Source organism: Ictidomys tridecemlineatus, chromosome 15 (genome assembly GCF_052094955.1).
Source record: "Ictidomys tridecemlineatus isolate mIctTri1 chromosome 15, mIctTri1.hap1, whole genome shotgun sequence".
Classification (NCBI taxonomy): Eukaryota; Metazoa; Chordata; class Mammalia; order Rodentia; family Sciuridae; genus Ictidomys; species Ictidomys tridecemlineatus.
Genome location: NC_135491.1, coordinates 48,841,210 through 48,861,381, shown reverse-complemented (window position 1 = coordinate 48,861,381; position 20,172 = coordinate 48,841,210). Strand labels below are relative to the sequence as shown.

Sequence of the window (20,172 nt, the reverse complement as noted above, 5' to 3'; positions counted from 1 at the left end):
AAAAGTAAGGGGTGTGATTAAACATTTTTCAATGTACAGGATAAAGAATTAACCACCCACAAATGTCAATAGTGCTGAGGCTGAGAACTCCTGCTGTGTGATCAGGCTAATCTGGGATGAATTTATAACTGTTGACACTAGCTGCTTGGCCTTAAACAAGCTTTGGGATTTCTCCAAGTCTTAATTTCCTTGTCTGTAGACTGAGGTTTCAATGATATACTGTAGGGCTGTTGTAAGATAACATGCATACACATTAGATAAACTACATAATCCATATGAAGCATTCAGCAGTGATTGGTGGCTAGAACATGAGACTTAGGAACATTCTTGCCATAGCCTTCATCCAATATCTCATACTGATCAAAAGTCCCTTCAGGCAGAATGTTTACTTTCTCGGAACTCAAGATAGGAGGACCCTCATCAAAACGGGCCCTGGATTCCCACTTAGGTTTACTGGACAGTCAGGTTTTATTTATGCACTCACCAGGGGCTCGATGGTGAAAACACTGTTAAAATTGAGCATGTGGTCTACTTGAACCGCCCTCCTCTGGTGCTTGAAGGTGTGGGAGATGATGGAAAGACGCTGTCGGAGTGAAGGGTCGAGGATGAATTCTTCCATAAATGCATCGGTCTCATCTTTTTCCTCTTTGGCCAGGTCATCACAGACCCTAAAGAAAATACAGAAAATGCGAGCTGCAATGTGGTCCTCCCAGGAAGAACTTTATGTAGGGCTCCCCTCCAGTACTTCCTCCTGGCTCCCCTCCAGTCCCTCATCCGTCACCCTGGGATGGTCCCTCCTTGCCCCAGATCTGTAACATAGTGGCTGTGTAAACTTTTTCTCAGTCCTCAGACCTTTCAGAGGCTCACTTGGCTCACCTTTAGCCACTTCCTTCAAGAAGTCCTCCTGGGATTTCTCTCCTTCCCAGTGCCCATTTGTTTACTTCTGAGCCCTCATGTATCTGGACAAATACTTTCCTTTAGGTAACTCTTTTCTAAGCTGCTTTTAAAATATTTAACATCTATCCTGCCTCTCACCCTGCAAGGATGATTTTGTTTCTGTTAAACTTGTTTAGCTTTACTTACTTCTTAGCTACTAGTTACCTTGGGAATACTGGAGCCGGCCAGGACCAGGTTTGGATACTGATTTTACGATCTATTTACCAGTTCTGTGACTTTGGGATTTACCCAATTTTCCTAAGCCTTGGTGTCTACCCCTGTAAAATACAGATAATAGGAGCAGAGCTCCTTCGTCAAAGAAATGAGGGTTAAATGCAACGCAGGGTCCGGTGCGGCTCCTGGGGCAAAGCAGATGCTCCATCAATTTTAGTTTTCTCCTTGGCTCCACCATAGGCAAACCACACTGCTCAGCTTAGAAAATGCTCAAGCTACACCTGTAGCCAGCTCCTTTTCTTTCCTTCTAGCTCTTAGTATCCATCATGGCCAGTCAGAAAAGCAACCCCAACCTTCCACTCACCCTCACCACAGGGGTTCTCACCTGTCACCTGAATTCTACAGACTGTAGAATTCTGCAGAACAGAAACCATATTCCCAGCACTGCACTGCTACATGAGTGTTGAGTGGGACCTGGGGTCACTGAAGTCCTGTCCCAGTCCCAACTCATTTTCTAAATGAATTCATAAAACTAAAGGTCCAGTATGGTCAAACAGCCCTGTTTAATAACTTCAGTATTCAGAGTGGTTGCGTAGCATAAAGAAGTCAAAGAAATGGGTTCAGTGTGTTCTGATTCCAATCAAGAAAGCATTCTGTGCTTCCTCTATAGAGCCAGGTGGGAAGCAGCGTCCAAGGCAACCAGCAGCAGTCCTTCCATACTGCTGGACACAGCAGGGCAAATTAAGGACAGCTCAGAAAGACAGGAATCCATTCCCTTTTATTTTGCTATTTGATACCTATCTGAGAGACATAATTTACATACCCTTTGAAACAATAAATTCCACTTTCAGGAATAAATCTCAAAGAAACAATCATGACTGTAGACAAGGATATAGCTAAAAAGGTGTTCATTAAAGTGCCGGAATAATGCCAAGCAAAATGAATAAATTTGATGTAAGATACTGAAATATTGGTTAAACAGAAATAATGGGAATCATAAACATTATTGTTACTGAATACATGCCAAACTCTTCACATATTTCATGTAATTTAGTACTCATAATTATTATATGAGATAATTACTACAATAATCACCATTCCCATTGTATAGATGTTGAATCTGGGGCTCAGAAAGGTTAAGAATTTTGCCTCACATCACACAGCTGAAAGATGGAGCCTGAAGTTCAAACTGACTCTTTAGTAGTTTGAATCCCCTTGTGTTAGTCAATAACTATACTGCCTCCTTGGCTGCATTTTTATCAATGGAATAGTAAGCCACTGTTAAAATAGTATTAAAGAAGATTATTTAGGGGCTGGGATTGTGGCTCAGTGATAGAGCGTTTGCCTAGCATGTGTGAGGCACTGGGGTTCGATCCTCAGTACCACATAAAAATAAATAAATAAAGATATTGCATCATCCATCTACAACTAAAAATTTTTTTAAAAGAAGACTTTTAATAGCAATGTCATAGGCTGGAAATATATTAAAAATGAAAAGCAGGTTATAAAATGTAATGTACAAAGTAATTCCAATTTTGTAAAAAAGCCAAATAATAGAAAATAGGGACATATTGCAAAAGAATAGAGTTAGAGACACTAAAAAATTCATAGGGTTGAAAGATTGGAATTGACTTTTACCTTCATATTGCTTATCTTTATTTTTTATATTTTATCAGTTCACAATGTATTTCTTTTTAAAATACAAAAGTCATTTCTAAAATTAAATGTTAACCCCTTTTCAGATTGAAGCACTAGACATCTTCATGATTGCTGCTCTTCTCATGCTATTGGAACACTGGATCCGGAGCACATAAGGTGACAGGGAGGGCAGGGGAATGCAAGATGGCTTCCTCTTTGCCCTCTGACGGAGAATTAGAGCCACAACTAGAGTGTAGAGAGGGGGCGTGCAGCAACACCTTCAACTGGCTTGACTCCAACAAGGGTTGCCATATACCTCTGTCTATGGTTTTGCCATCTTGTCTGGCTGATAATCATGGTTTCTTGCACTCATGTGTGGTATTGATGAAGACACTTCTCATCAAGAGCATTAAAAATACCAGCCTTATGTTGCAGTAAAGCTATAAACTTAACTATTTTGCAAAAAGTTTGGTGGCCACCAATACCCATAGCTTCAGGTGTCGAGGAGAGGCTTGTCCTTGGACTCTAGTCAATGGAGAATGCTTGTGTCTTGGGTGCAGTAGGGTTGAACCAATAGTATTCCCTCACCTGGACGTGCTTGAGATATGCACCCTGCTTCCTTGCAGCACCCACAAGAGGTGATAACTGGATGTCAAGGCAATTATAAACTAAGAGCCATAGACGTGAGAGCTGGGAAGAATATTCTCAATAGTCTATACTTGGCATGGAAAAAATGAAGCCATTCACCTTCAAATGGATGACGTGAGCCTGGACCAAGAATAACTCTATGATGACTGTTATAAACTGAGGCCTGGAGCTCGCCTTCCTATTTACATTCACATATCAGTTAGATCTTTACATTTTTGTATAATCCTAGGGAAGTGAAGGGGCCTCCAAACACAAGTGAGATTGAATTTACTATGAACCAGGAAACAGACAAAGCCCAATTAAAACTGATTAGAGAAACATGCCATTCCCTATTCCTGGATGCTGTGGAATAAATCTGACCACTTTGTGGGGGCTTCATTCTCAGGGATCTTGTACAGAACAAATCTAGAATTAGAGCCACCTGCTCTTGAAACAATGGCTGTGACCTTGCTGCAGAAATGGGGAGCAAAAACCCCATGCTGAGTCGTGAAATACAGCAAACGTGAGGAGAATGAGTGTGAAAGAATCTTGCAGAGTGTTTTAAAATCCCTCAGGACAAGGTTGAGAAAGAAAGGAAGAATGAATGCAGCCTCCATTTCTTAAGAGATTAATTTCTTTGCCAGTGCCAGAAAAACATTGAGAAAGAAAGAGGACAAAAAGGTAATTTTTAAAGGTCCCTATTTCTGACTCCAAAGTTTAAGAAAAAAATAAAGGCAATTTTAAAGCCCAGAACTTCTTTTCAGAGAAGGAACATCTCCACTGCCAGAGTCTAGAGCCTAGGAAGAGTCCCATGCCCCCAAGTCTGGACATGTGTCCTAAGGTTTGTACCAACACAATGAGGTGGGTAGAGAGGAAGGTCACTCTTGCTAGGATGGAAATGACAGAAAAGAACAGGCTTCTTTGGGCTGAAATTCTTCCATTGGAGGAAGTGATATCCAAATCTTTGCTCACCAAGATGCCCATGGACAAGAAACTATACTGGTTAGAAAAGGAGTTGAGGGCGTCCATTAAAATCACTAGCATGCTCCAAGTGACCTTTGAGCAAGTTTTGGTACCTGTATATGAATGCCTCAGGACAATATTTAAGCCACATTTAGAGCAGTGGAAAGACTCTTGAGTCTCTTCAGAACATCTACACCAAAGTTAGATCTTAGGTCACTGGGGTGCAGGAAAGGGAGAGAGCCTACCGGAAGGGAGAAAATCTTTACCAGTCCTCTGATAGGGAATTAGTATCCAGAATATATAAAGAACTCAAAAAACTTAATACCAAAGAACAACCCAATCAATAAATAGGCAAAAGAATTAAACAGAATTTTTTTTTAAAAAAGCAGCCCAATGATCAATAGGTAAATAAAAAAAATGTTCAACCTCTCTAGCATTCAGAGAAATGCAAATCAAAACTACATTAATATTTCATCTCACTCCAGTCAGAATAGCAATGATCAAGAAAACAAACTATAATAAATGCTGGTGAGGATGTAGGGGAGAAGGGACATTTATACATTGTTGGTGGGACTGCAAATTAGTACAACCATTTTGGAAAGCAATGCTGAGATTCCTCAAAAGAATAGGAACATATCCACCATATGACCCAGCTATTCCACTCCTCAGAAATTATCTAAAAGAACTAAAAACAGCACACTACAGTGACACAGCCACACGTTTATAGCAATGTTTATAGCAGCACGACTCACAATAGCCAAACTGTTAAACCAGCCTTGGTGTCCATCAACAGATGAATGGGTAAAGAAAAAGTGGTATATATACATAAAGGAGTTTGACTCAGCCATAAAGAAGAATGAAATAATGGCATATGTTGATAAATGGATGAAAATGGAGAACATCACGCTAAGAGAAATAAGCCAGACTCAGAAAATAAAAGGTCAAATGTTTCCTCTCATATGTGGAAGCTAGAGCAAAGTAAGGGGGGCAAAGGTGGAAGGGGAATTGAATGTTATAAGGACAGAGGAAAGATCAGTGGAGTAGAAGGAGATTGATGAGGAAAAAGGAATATTCAGAATTTAGCAGATAAATGGGAAATAAATGGGAAAGGGGAGGAAATGAGAAATGAATTTGACAAAATTACACTAGGTACATGTATAAATATGCCACAGTGAATTTTACATATATTTTTTTTCTAAAAATAAATAGATAAATAAAGAGAAGGGAAACCAGTAGAGTGGAAGAAGGGAAATAGGGAAAGGGAAAAGGAGAGGGAAAGAGGGAGGGCACCAGGGACTGAAAGGGAGCACATTAAATTATTATTACGTATTATTATGTCAAATAAATCCAATTATTATGTACATCTATAATGTACTGATAAAAGCATTAAAAATACTTCTTAGACCTTGGCATGGCATCAGTCACATACTATACACACAGTCAAACATGGTTGAAATTAAAGCCGGCTTTCTTTCTTAAAAGGTACACTCAGGGGGATAGTAGAGGATAGGAAAGGTAGCAGAATACAACAGTCACTAATAGGGCAGTATGTAAAAATGTGAATGTGTAACCAATATGATTCTGCAATCTGTATTTGGGGTAAAAATGGGAGTTCATAACCCACTTGATTCTAATGTATGAAATACGATATGTCAAGAGCTTTGTAATGTTGTGAACAACCAATAATAAAAAAAAAAAGGTACACTCATTCTCCCCAGAAGCCTATGGCCACAGGACAAGCATGCTATTACAACACTACTTTTTACTGCTTCTTCTCTCTCCCTTTTTTTTGTTTTCTTTTTCTTTATTTTAATTTGTTCTAATTAGTTATGCATGACAGCAGGATGCATTTTGATTCATCATATAAAAATAGAGCACGACTTTTCATTTCTCTGGTTGAACATGATGTAGAGTTACACCGTTTGTGCAGTCATATGTGTGCGCAGGGTAACAATGTCCGTCTTGTTCCACCATCTTTCCAAGCCCCATGCCCCCTCCCTTCCCCTCACACCTCTCTGTCTCTTTCTTGATTTGTACCCACTGTCCCACTTCATCTTTAAATATGTTTGGGCCATTCTGATTGCTGATGAAAGCAGCAAATGAGCAGTTTCCTCTTGATTTTTAAACCACTGACATTTCTACACCATTAAGCCAAATGAAGTTTTTAGGCAGGAAAGGCAGTTTTCTTTTCTCATATTTTAAAGATGGCACAGTGGCGATTCTGTGATTAAAGTTCTTTGTTTGAATGACAAAGCTTCTGGCCCACTGTGTCCTGTCATTGTCACAGCTCCTCTGATTCAATTAGGGACAGCACACTGGGGGATTTCTGCCTGGTTTCCATGGACCTAAGACTTTTATTTTTATCCCATACTAACTTGGTTTTAAACAAAGCTTTGAAGCTTCCCAGGGCTAATCTCTAATGAAAAATGGAGAGGCAAGTAAAAAAAGGCTGAAATAAGTTCTGATGAAAGCTGCACAAGTGTTAATTCTGAGAGGTTGGAAGGAGATAAAAATGAAAATGCAGTCTCAAAGAGGCAAAGATGCATTCAGGAAAAAGGAATATTCAAAATTTAGCAGTGATGAGATTAGTCAAAGCAGTTTGGTTGTACACTGAATTAACATTCTCCGCCGCACAAAGTATCATTTTTAAAAAGCAGAATATTAAGGAGACCAACAAGAAACCATTATTAAATGATATGATTTGCAGGGATTGAGCAATGATACTAAAACAAACAATATCAAAGCTATTTTATCTAAGCCCTTCTTCTTCCTCAATCTTAGGGTTTTGAAGAGGAATTCAGACAAGTGCAATAGTTTTGAAAAAAGAGTGAAGAATGATATATTTGGTCTATAAAATCTATGCATTTCATCACCACTGAATTATTACTAGGTGAAGGTTAGTTAAGAATGGACAATATTCTGTTCCACATAGCTCAGCTCAGATTCTTTAAATGAGCAGCTCCAGAACATCATCGTACTCTGGAACCAATTTATAAAACTTGGCATTGCTTGAGTTGGTGAGGAACTTTCCACAAAAGTCACTGATTTTTCAGGACTGAGTTTTACATCCACCCCCCGCCCCAACCGCTGCTTACAGTGAATTTTGCTACACACCTATACTTTTCTTTGTCCTCCTCTTCCTGGGTGGCAAACGCCTTCCACTGGAAATGGGCAATAATGTTACTGCGGTTGTGGATGGTCACAGTCCTCTGATTGGCCAGAGATATGTAGGTTTTCTCAATGATCAAGGAGTTTTTGTCCAGCCTTATATTCATGTCTACGGCAGCTCCATAGAGAGACACGTATATCCTTTCACCTAGGATTAACAAAACACAAACACACTCTAAGATTTATTCTAGAATAACACTACTAGCCTTTACTTTTTTTTGAGGCTAAAGTCAGGAGATATAGCACAAGCACTAGACACTGCTCATATACCCCCACCCAACTCCATCAGCCCAGAGAACAGACGTGATCAGAAAATGCAAACACTGTGCTTGGTGCAGTTAGGGAAAATCGAACTATCATTCTTGGTTATTGTAAGAAATAGATATAACATGAATTGTTGCCCTGGGTGTTCCAAGACATTTTCTTTTTCATAAACGGTTTTCAATCTTTCAACCTGACCAGGAGGGCAACTGGGTTCCAGAATTATAATTAGATGCCTCATCTTTAGCTCAGGTGTGAGCTGGCTTTCTGGCTCTAAAGGGATCACACCAAGCACACCTGGGAAGAGCTACTCTGCATGAGAGGTTTAAAATGCAATCAAGAACAGGGTCAGGAAAGAAGATTTTGTAACTTCAGAAACAACAACAACAACAAAAAAATGAATATTTAAGAGGAATCTCCTCCCTAAGCAACAACAATGAAAATTAAATACACACATAAAAACACACACACATACCCTTGCCATATCTGGTACTGGTTATGTAGAAAATAAAAATTAACAACAGCCACATTTAAAATTATTAATTTTTAAGTATTATATCACCTTTATTCAGCACAGCAGTAAGTCTCTGACTTCATTCACCTGGATTCTAAGTATACAAGAGAGACCCCTGGGCTTTCAAAAAGATACTAACCTATAAACTACACTCTGTTTGACCTCTGCAATATGATAGCAAGTACATCACTCTACGTCAAATAGAAAAAGGAATAAAGTACTGTGAATGTTCTGTTGGTCTCTGCTGCTAAAGTTTTAATTCAAACTAGAAAGCATAATCACTTGGACCTTCACTTTCAGCAAACATTTCTGCTTTGTTTATTATGGTATAAACCAAATGCCCGTTTAGTGGCCCCTTGTGCATTCTAAAGTTCTTTAGACTCTATCACTTTGGATATGGCAAAACTTACCCCAAGGTGTAAAGAAAAAGAAAGCATCAAGGCTTTGATGCTAAAAATTTTTAAAAATTTCTATTTCTTATTATTATTTAAAATTTTTATTTCTAAAAATTTTACATGAATTCTAAATTTCAGATACTACAGAGCACAGGCAGTGAAACAAAAATGCTTTTTTCCCCTTCATTTGACCTCAGGTATAGAGGTAAAAGCTCTCAATATTTCATGCACATCCTTCCCCCACAAATTTTTAAACTTTTTAATGAGTAAAATTTAATGATCTTATAACTGAAAACTCATTGTTACTTTAATTTGCATACTATTAATTATGGATGTTATTGAATACTTTTTTCATAAAATAAATGACTTGAGCTGAAAAAAGACCCTCCCCAAATGAAGGGACACTCAAAGGGCTATGCCTTCAAGAGTGAATTGGAAGTAGATTAGCCCTAAATATCAGAGTTAACTATAGTGCAGGAATTGCCTATATATTGCAGAGAACTTCAAGCTCTGAGTTTGGCAGTAATTGACTAGTTTTTACCCGGAATACTTGGAAGAAGAAACCGATTTCTCTTCAGAGGGTGATATTTGCACCCTATGTTTCAAAATCATCAACATTCTTTTTTAAATCAGCCAGCCAGACATAATGAGACATGCAAAGAATTAAAACAACATGTGTTAGAATCAGTGACACAAGAAGAACAGAAATAGGCTCACAGAGAACCAGATACCCAAAGTCATCAGCTATAGACCATGCACTTGTTGTTATGCTGAATGTGTTTAAAGAAACAATTGGATGCACTTGAAGCTATATCCAGAGAACAGGAAATCAAAAACTAAAAAATTCAAAAAGAACCAGGACTTATAGGAAAAAAACAAAAAATTCTAAACTTAAAAAAAGAAAAATTACAAAGGAAAAGAAAAACTTAAAGGCATACTTAATATGAGAATTTTATTAGTCTTAATGAAAAAATAGTGAAATGGAAAATGGTTCAGAAAACATAAAAGGAAATATGAAGAAATAAAAACATGGAAAATACACATGAATGGGTAAGAGATAAGGAAGATGACATAGGAATGTCTAAAAAGTATTTAAGTGGAAACTAAGAAGGAGAGGGGAAAGATAATGAAGCAAAGGCAATATTTCAGATGACTAAGAATTTTTTAGAATCAACTAAAAACATCAATCCAGAATTCAAGAGGCCAAATGAAAATCAATGGGATAAATTTTTAATTCATAAAGAACAAAATCATGGCATTTGCAGGTAAATGGATGGCATTGGAGAAGACAGTGCTAAGTGAAGTTAGCCGATCCCCAAAAAACAAATGCCGAATGTTTTCTCTGATATAAGGAGGTTGACTCATAATGGGGTAGGGAGGGGGAGCACAGGAGGAATAGATGAATTAGAGCATAGTCAGGTAGGAGAGCATGGGAGGATTAGATGAATTCTAGAGAGGGAAGAGGGGTGGGAGGGAAAGGAAGGGGGCAGGGGATTAGCAAGGATGGTGGAATGTGATGGACATCATTATACAAAGTACATGTATGAACACTTGAATTGGATCTCAACATACTTTATATACAGAGACAGGAAAAATTGTGGTATATAAGTGTATTAAGAATTGTAATGCAAAAAAGTACATGTATAAAGACATAAAATGGCATGTGCATATTTTATATACAGAGATACGAAAAATTGTGCTCTATATGTGTAATAAGAATCGTAATGCATTCCACTGCTGTTGAGTATTTAAAAAAATAAATAAAAGATTAAAAAAATTAGTTCATACCTAAATATACTGCAGTAAAACTAGATAAAAGCAAAGACAAAGAAAATCTTGAAAGCAGCGAGAGAAAAGAGACAAATTATCTTGAAAGGATCCACAGTTGGAATTACTTCTGACTTTTCAACTTAAACAATGAAAACTAAAACAACAGAATAACATTCTATTAACTTTGATGAAGGTGCAACAATGACAACCCACCATTCTACAAAAATTTCTATCCTTTTTGTCTACAAATGTCTTGGTTTTTGTCTTCACTTTTTAAGGATATTTTCAATGATAACAGATTCTAAATTAGCATTGTTTTCTTCCAGCATTGAACAACTCCATATTGTTGTCCTCTGACTTTCCTAATTTCAGCTGAAAAGTTTGCCATTAGTTTTCAGCGTTTTAACATGAAGTTTGGTTTCCTTTGTTTTTGTACTGTCACAAGTTTGCTCAGTTTTATGAACATGTGCATCAATGTCATTGTTGTTTGGGGGAAAATTCTCAGTCAATAATCTCAAAATATTCTTTTAGTTCCATTCATTCTCTCCTCCACCTCTGAGACTAGTGATATGTACATTGATTCTAACTATGTCCCACGGGGCTTTTGCTTTCTGGTTTTTTTTCCCCCATTCATATTTGTTTCTCTCTGTGTGTTGCAGTTTGGAGATATTTATTTACCTGTCTTTAGGTTCACTAATCATATCCTACTGTAGTTATTCTTCTGTTAAATGTATATAATTAACTGTTAATTTTCAACAATGTATTTTCCAGTATAACACTGTTATTAAATTCTGAGGAAGAGAAAACAAGCAGGCCAATCTGAAGGCTAACTGTTCTTCTGAATATCAATGTAAAAATTCTAAATAAAGTTAGATATCGTAATCCATCACCACATTAAAAGAATAATACTTCATAACCAAGTGGAGTTTATTTAGCAATGCAATGATGGCTCACTATTATCTTCATTGGTGCTGGAAAAGAATTTCACAAAATTCAAAAGACAGTTTTGAATAGCATTATTTTGAATAGCATTATTCTTAATAACAGTAGAATGGAAAAAACTAAAGCATCCACCAAGAAAAGTTGGTTAAATAATTTGTGCTTCATCTAAAAGCAGATACAATCCGAGTGTGAAAGGTATACAGTAAGGAAAGATCTCCAGGACTCATGATTAAGTGGAAAAGGCAATGTGTAGAACAATTTATATAGAATGTTATTTTGTACCAGGAAAATAAGTGTGTGTATTCAGGTTTGCATGTATTTGCATAATCCATTGAAAGGACATCCAAGAAACTAATGTAACCAGAGTGGAATTCGGTGAATGTGCCAGTGTGGAAACAAGATCTTTCAATATGTAATTTTAAACATTGCTTTAATTTTGAGCATCACCCATCAAAAAACTAAAGTGAAAAAGGATTTAAAGACCCCCCAATAAACATGTAAAATTGCTAAATGGCATTAGCAGTGCAAGAAATATAAAATAAAATAATATGCTGTCTCATAACCATCAATTTAACAAACAAACAAAAAATCAAGCAATTTGACAATACAGTTTTGGCAATATATCAGCAAGGATATGTAAAAATAAGAATTTTCATATACTGCTGATAAAAGCATGAATTGGTATAGTCACTTGACAAACCAACTTAGTATTCAGTGTATCTCAGGATAAATTATCCTTAAACTCAACAATTGCACTTGTAGGTATTTACCCCAAGAAAAACTCTCATACAACTGCAGAAGGCTATTGTACAAAGATGCTCAATGCAGCATTGTCTGTAAAAGAACAAAACAAAACATAACAACAACCACCAAACAAAAACAAAAACAGGAACAGCCTAAATATTTAAGGGAGAGCAGATAGATAAATTATAGTACTTTCACATCCTGAAATGTGGCACTTAGTCAGACTAAATCAGAACAATGTGTATCTATGTATTTAAATCTTTAAAACACCATGTTCAGTGAAAAAAAAAAGCAAATCAGAGAATGGTATCTGCAGTGTAATACAATTTATGTGAAGTTTAAAAACGATCAAAATATCACTATATATTGTTTATGGATAAGTAAATTTGTAGGAATAGCATAAAAATGCACCCAACGCAGCTCTTCTAAGGAGTAAGATTTGGGGACTGGATCAGGAAAGAGTAATGCAGTAGCTTTAACCCAATAATCAGTTGAATTATCCCCCCAAAATGAAAGCCCTGAAAGAACTGCGAGTGGCAAAATGTTGAAATGAACTAAATAAAACAGGTGTTGATTTCATTATTCTCTATGCTTTTGTGGTTATTTGAAATATTTCATTGTTTAAAAATTTAATCAAAAAAAGATCCAAGGGTTTATTTCACACAAATCTAAGGGGTAGGGGACTAATATCATCAATTTGAGTTGGTTACAGCAAAAATGTTCCTTCCCAGAAATACAGCAAGAGCTATTATATTTTTTTCAAGTACCATCTAATATTAATTTTTGTTCACTGCTATTTCCTCTCCTCCCAATCATCAGATCCACCAAGAGAAGGAAGCAATAACTCTTCTTCTATCCTCAAAGCTATTGGGGTACTCGATTTTTACACCTACTTGCATAAAGACAACCTTACGAAGGGCACCCAGCTACTTAGAAGACTAATAGGATGGAGGCTTAGTTGCCCCTGTGGGAACAGAGAGGGCTGCCATGCCTCAGTATGATCATTTTTGTGCCCTTGGAGAGCTGTTCCCACTCTGGTTTGGTTTCTGGAGTTGAATGCTGCAATCATTGTAGATGGGGTTAGCCGCATCATTTATTATGTCCCAGTAAAGATATATTTTGTGGAAGGTCTCATTACCTTCTTGCCAGTTTCGCTACTATCAATCAAGCAGAAACAAATATGAACAAAACTAATTTTACAACAATAAATGTGAAGCTAGCTATATACACAATACATCTCATACTGTAGTCTCAGGACTTTCAGACAACAGAGGACACTAAATAAAATATATGAGTGGAGCCATAGATTCTCCAGGGAATAGGTTCATGGAAAGAGTGTTTCCCATCTCTTGGTTGCAGCAGGGTCAAATTCACCACCAAGTGTATTGCTGAACTAAATTTCTTTGGAAGTACCCTTTTCCTTGTTCAGGAAACTAAAATTAAGCAACTTGACTGAGCTTACACAGTAAAGCCAAAATTGGTATTATTAATCTGCAGAGTCAACATAGATCTTAGGGAGTACATTAACTTTAGCGGATCCCAAAATCCCAAAGCTGGGTTCAAATTCCAGCTTTACTTAGGTGTAAAGTCGTTAAACTCAGTATACTCATCTCAAAAAATGAAGTTTAAAAACTGTCCTCTAATTTCCCTCTAAATACTAACACCTAATGATTGGACAGTCTTGCCTTGTTAGGCAATTGAGAGAAACCTCATCCCACCCCCTAAACAATGTTTGACAATCAGGGATTGTCCTAACTTCTGCTAGTTCCTACCCTAAGACATGGAATAAGGAATGAAGACAAGTAGATCAAGGAAGGTTTCCGTAGTCTCTAAAACCACCTTAAAACATTTGTTTCTTTTGTAACAACTATGTTTTGCTAGATTTACTAATTATCATGGCACACATTCATACTTAATTGTGATAACCACATAACTGTAACAAAGTTTGTGCAGGCAATTTTGCACAGATATATTTAGATATTATTTAGTAGTTTTAACTTGCAAAGTATATCACACTCCATTACTTACTATATTATACTTTATTATTCCTTTTATTGGCTTTTACTAGGAAAAAAAGAAATTCTTTATGGTTTAGAAAGTATACTAAAATAAAATACATAAATGACCATAAAACTGCCCTGTGAAGTACTAATATTATGATTGCTTATATATTTAATAATAGAACATCATCACACCTTTGGGGGGAAAAGCCTACCAGCCAACTTCTGACTCCTAAACTCAAATATCTCCTTTTCAGTAAGAGGCATAACACTTTTTAAAAGTGCTGAATAAGCATAACAGCACTATTTCCTGATTGTGCCAATGGTTAATGTCCTCTAAGGTGACAGTAACCTCACCAGGCACTTAAGAAGAAAAAACTGCTGCACTCCTATTTCTAGTACTCATTCAAGTCACCAAACGTTCAGGAAGGATGCCATTTTCAAAGCTTGCTCTGAATACTGATATCTGCATGAATCCTTCAGATTATGTAAAGTTTCTCTCTACTCAGTTGAAAATTGAAAGACTTAAGCAATTAACCATTTGTTTCTTAAGAGTCAAATACCTTCCCTTCTGAATGACAGAGCTGTGCACCAGTTCTGTTTTTGTTTTCACTGTGTTGGCACCAATGTAGCCTGGAGTCGTCATATCTTTAATCTCTTCTGGAGAGGGTGGGTTTATAAAAGGTACCACATTCCTTCAGTGCTTTCACAGTTTTAAATTATAATTAAAAGGCAACAGAATCATTTCTGGGGCAAACTCAATTGTCTAAATACTTGATAATACCCAACAGGGAGAAAGAAGGAAGAATGAGGGAAGAATTCTAGTTCAGGAAAAGTTAAGGATGGTAGAATATGATAGACATCATCATCCAAAGTACATGTATGAGGACACGAATTGGTGTCAATATACTTTATATACAACCAGAGATATGAAAATTTTGTCATATATATGTAATAAGAATTGTAATACATTCCACTGTCATTTATTTTTTTAAAAAAATCAATAAAAAGAAAGAAATATTAGATATTAGTGAAGCATTATACGTGAAATCCTTAAGTGCTAGGGTACTGGTTTAAACTCTTATCAGAAAAAGCAAAGAAATCTCCCAGCTGATTTTATCAAGAATATAGTCAGTAAAGGACATGATGGAAAAACACAGCTGTTTGAGACGTGACTGAGTACTTCTGGCTGGTGAGACCATCAAGAAAGTGTGAAGAAAAGACTTTCAACAATAATCCATATTAAATTTCCCTCCTCCAATCAATTCATACTTCCAATAGCTGCAGAAAGTTCAATAAATGCTCATTTAATGAAATGGGAAGCCCATGATCACAGCTGCTTAGAAAAGCTCCACAATTAATGATGTTAAGGCATTCATTACTGTTTTTCATTAATAGAAGGTTATAGGTTCTGGTCATTGATGACCACAATACAGATGAAAGTATATTCTTATCAGCAGTTCATTTTATGTAAGGAAAAATGCTACAGGACATTTCACCTCTGTTTTCAATCTTCAGAGAAAAAAAAACTTCATTCATTTACCAAACTTAATATAGGAACCTCAGGGTGTGGAGACCAATTTCTGCAAGCAATTAAACTTTAATATACAAATATTCATTGTATATTCATTAACCTACCTCTCCTTTAGCAGAAAACTAAAAATATGAGTATAATTCCATATACTTATTTAAAAGTAAAGTACGGATCCAGGGCCTTTGGGAGAATGCAACTGTTTTTCAAAGACAACAGATTGAAGGAGTAAAAGTCGGGAAACATCCAAGATGGTACAAAGGGCAGTGCCCAGGAATTAAGAGTGAGTCTGAGTTTGAACTGTACTTTGGACTAGTCATGTGACCTTGGGCAAGCCACTCAATTTCATAGGGATTTAGTTTTTCATCTCTAAAAATCTAAGGACTGGATTCAATTATCATTGAAGTCCTCTCTCAAGTTTTTATAAGTTAAGCTCTAATTTATTTGGTCTCAAAACCTAACCAAATAAATTTTTTTGAGATCATATCCCCAGCATACAAAGATTTATTGATTTATAAATTATATCCATATACTAGAGTTTTTGTTCATATGTCAAATGTATTAAAAATACACTGAAACTATTAAAAAGGATGAGATAAAGAGGAAATAAATAATATTTTAAAGGTGATTTAACATTATTTGCCAACAATTAATTATTTTCGAAAAGGATTGACTAATCTTTTTCAAACTCCTGGTTTAAAACCTGTGATATAATGACCCAAGGTAATTCAAAGTTCACATTTTTTTCTGATACTTAGTTTTAGGAATTGACATAAACAAAAATTTTCCCTCACAAAGATGTGGAAATCCAGATGGAAAAAATTTCATCACTTAGTTTATTAACATTCATTATTTTTCAACTTCATACACTATCAACACTAATAACACAAAGCCTGTAGTTAGAACTCACCTAATACTATTCCCAGAGAGGTAACAATTCCTTAATAGTCTGTTAGAAACTTCAAACTCAAATAATTTCATTCAACATAAAAGGATTGTTTGAATGGTGCAATTATAAGATAAAGATTTTTCAGACTGGATTAAAAAAAAACCCACCCGGTGACACTTCCAAATGTCACATTTTAAACATGAAGACACAGAAGAGTTGAAAGTGAGACAATGAACAGAATATACTATGTCCACACTAATCAAAAGAGAGTTCTACTACATAAATGTCAGATCAAGTAGACTTTACTGTCAGAAATCTTACTGAAGATGAAGAGATATTTCACAATGGTTAATGGCTAATTCAACAGGGAGTTCTACTAATCCTAAATGTGTACATACCAATTATCATAGTCTCCAAGTATGTTAAGTGGAAACTAATAACACTAGATCCTTAATCATAGGTACAGATTTTAATAGCATCCCACAGTAACAAGTAAAATAAGGAGACAAAAATTTAGTACAGATATAGATTAAATGACATGATTGTGAACAACCTTGACCTAATTGACATTTATAGAACTTGTACCTTTTTCAAGTACATGACAATATCTACCAAAATGGAACACATTCTGGGCTGTAATGTAAGTCCTAATTAACTTGAAGGACTGAAATCCTATTGAATTTGCCTTCTGTCACAGGAGGAAATAAACTAGAAATCAGTAACAAAAAGATAACTACAGAGTTTCCTAGTGCTTTAATCTTAATCAACATATTGCTAACTAGCCCATGGGTCAAAGAAAAATTAAAATAGAAATTCTAAAGTACTTTCAAGTAAGTGTTAAGGAAAATGAAACATGTAAAAGTACATGAGTTGAAGACAAATTCAGCTTAAGAGGAAAAAATTTGACTTATTATAAAAGAAAGAATGTTAAAAATCAATGCTCTGAGCATCCATTCCAAGTTGAGAAAAAAATACAATATATGAATCCTGAAGAAAATAGAGGGAATGAGATAACAAAGAAGAGACAACAATAAAATTGAAAAGAAATAAAATATTAAAATCAACTAAAAGTTGGTTCTTTGAATAAACTAATAAAAGTCCTAACAATACAGATCAAGATAAAAAAAGAAGACCAGTGGAGATACAAATTACTCATATCAATAATGAAAGTGGAAAGACTCAAAGATCCAGTTACATTACAAAGATTATAAATGGCTATTCTAAAATAATTTTATGCTGATGAATTTAAGATTTCACATTATATGGAAATTTCTTTGGGAAAACAGTTTAAGAATTTGAATCAATTACTAAAGTCCTAAACTTCTTAAGAAAAAAGATGATTTGAACAATGAATTTTTCAATCATTTAAAAAAGTAGTAACACACACACACACACACACACACACACACACACACATACACACAATCTTTTCCAGAGAATAATTCTGAGCTTCTTGTTTCATAAGACCAATTTGTTTTGTCAGACCAAAACCTGATAAGGTCATTACATGAAAAGAAAATTACAGGCCAAGTTTTCTCATGGATGTCACATTCTCAAACAAAATGTTAGCAAATAATTCAGCAATTTATTAAAATAATAGTATGTAAACATTGAGTTCATCCAAGAATTTAGCATTTCAAATCAGTCACTGCACTGGAAGAATAGAAGTGCAATAATAGATGCCAATGTCAATAAATACCCAAAAAGTGTTGGGCATCTTTCATTACCCATTCAAGATTAAAAGATTCCAAAATCTAGGGAGTGAAGGGAATGTTCTTAATCTGATACTAAATCTACTAAAAATCTCAACATCAAACTAATGAAGTCCTAACTAATAAAGTCAAACTGGAGTAAACTCTAGTCAGTGTTCCAGAACAAGACAGTGAGAACCGAGAAGAGCCAGTAACATGTATAAGGGGAAAAAAAAAGAGACACATGGCCCCTCCTCATGCATGCACACAGCTCAATCAGAGATGGATCACTGACTTAAATACTGACACTAAAACTACAACCTTTGAAGAAGTAAAGACAAGAGAATCTATTCATGATCTTGGAGAAGGCAAACCCTTTTTTAACAAGAAAGCAAAAAGCATTATTCTGAAAAGAAAAAAAATAGTCAACATGGATTTCACCAAAATTAAAAAGTTATTGCTCATCAAGAAATATCACCAAGGAAATGAAAAAGCAAGTTATAGACTGGGGTAAAAGATGAATAATACATAGATCTACCAAATGACTAGTATTTAGAGTGTCCAGTTATACCAGATACTTAAAAATTAATAACAGAAGGGAAAAAGGAGCAGAAGTCTTAAATGGACACTTAAATAGATATCAAAATAGCTCAGAAGCACGCAGAAAGGTATTCAACATCATTAATCATTAGGAAAACAAAAAATTATAACCAAAACAATATATATTGGCAAGAATGAGAAGCAGTTGGAATGCTCACACTTCATTGGTGGAAATGCAAAATGACACGAGTACCTTGGAAAACTGAACTATGCTTTTATATGTCTACAAGGGTCAAAAGTGTCCTATTCCATCTAAGCTAGATCAAATTGGGCTTCTCTTGCCAGTAGCCAGTGAACCATGGCTAACACTAACAGGTAAAAACAGGTTATGTGTTGTAATGCTGGGCCACATTGGAGCCACTAAACTATAGGTCATGAGGCAGGGGCTTGAGTTGTCCTCCTCAGATGCATACTCACAGAGCCAGCAACTCTGAACTGTCACCTAGATGTCATTTATAACTCTTTACTGTGTACTTCTGTTTTCTCCCTACAAGCAGATTCTCTGGTTAAATCAACAATAAATGGGTGAAACTTCAATAGATGAATGGATAAGGAAATGTGATTTTATATATATATACATATATATATTATATATATATATTCATTCAATGGAATATTACTTAGCTTTAAAGAAGAATGAAATTATGGCATTTGCCAGTAAATGGATGGAGTTGGAGAATATCATGCTAAGTAAAATAAGCCAATCCCAAATAACCAAAGTCTGATTTTTATCTAATATATGGATGCTCATTCATAATAAGGGAGTGAGTACTAGAGAAAAATAGAGTTACCTTAGATTAGTTAGAGGGGAGTGAAAGGAGGGGAGGGGAGGGGACATTGGGACAGGAAGGATAGTAGAACAAAACAGACATTATTACTTTATGTGTGTGTGTGTGTGTGTGTGTGTGTATATATATATATATATATATATATAAAACTACATGACCAATGTGATCCTACAACATATATAATCAAAAAATGAGAAATTATACCCATCTCTGTATAATATGTCAAAGTGCATAAATGCATTCTACTGTCATGTATAACTAATTAAAACAAATTTAACAAAAGGAAATGAGAAACAAATGAGAAAAATCATAAAGTAAGAAAAGGGAATGATAAAATATTAATTTGAAAACCAGCTTTTGAGATGGCATAATGCCCATGCAGGCTACATGACTGTAAGTAAACAACTGCAAAAATAATATGACTTCATGATTACACAGGTTGTGGCCAAGAAAATGCTAGTGCTGATGGTTACCGTCCAACATTCCTATAAAATGTTAAGTAGGATATTTGCATGTTCTAAAGACTGAAGTAACTGGATCT

General features: G+C 35.6%; 1 protein-coding gene across 8 annotated transcripts in view; it reads right to left on the bottom strand.

Annotated features, from left to right (window-relative positions):
- Window positions 1-20,172, bottom strand: part of Hydin (HYDIN axonemal central pair apparatus protein) — a 358,781-nt gene that overhangs the window by 257,528 nt on the left and 81,081 nt on the right. For 7 of the 8 annotated variants that reach the window (XR_013430979.1, XM_078032635.1, XM_078032636.1 and 4 more), the window contains 2 exons: window positions 7,453-7,654; window positions 485-668 (listed from right to left, as the gene is read on the bottom strand). Coding sequence is in view for 6 of the 8 variants with exons in the window: in XM_078032635.1 (XP_077888761.1) it covers window positions 485-668; window positions 7,453-7,654 (386 nt within the window). In the remaining 2 variants the exon portion in view is untranslated. Of the gene's footprint in view, window positions 1-484; window positions 669-7,452; window positions 7,655-20,172 lie in introns of those variants that run through there. The other variant, XM_078032641.1, reaches the window with a different exon arrangement.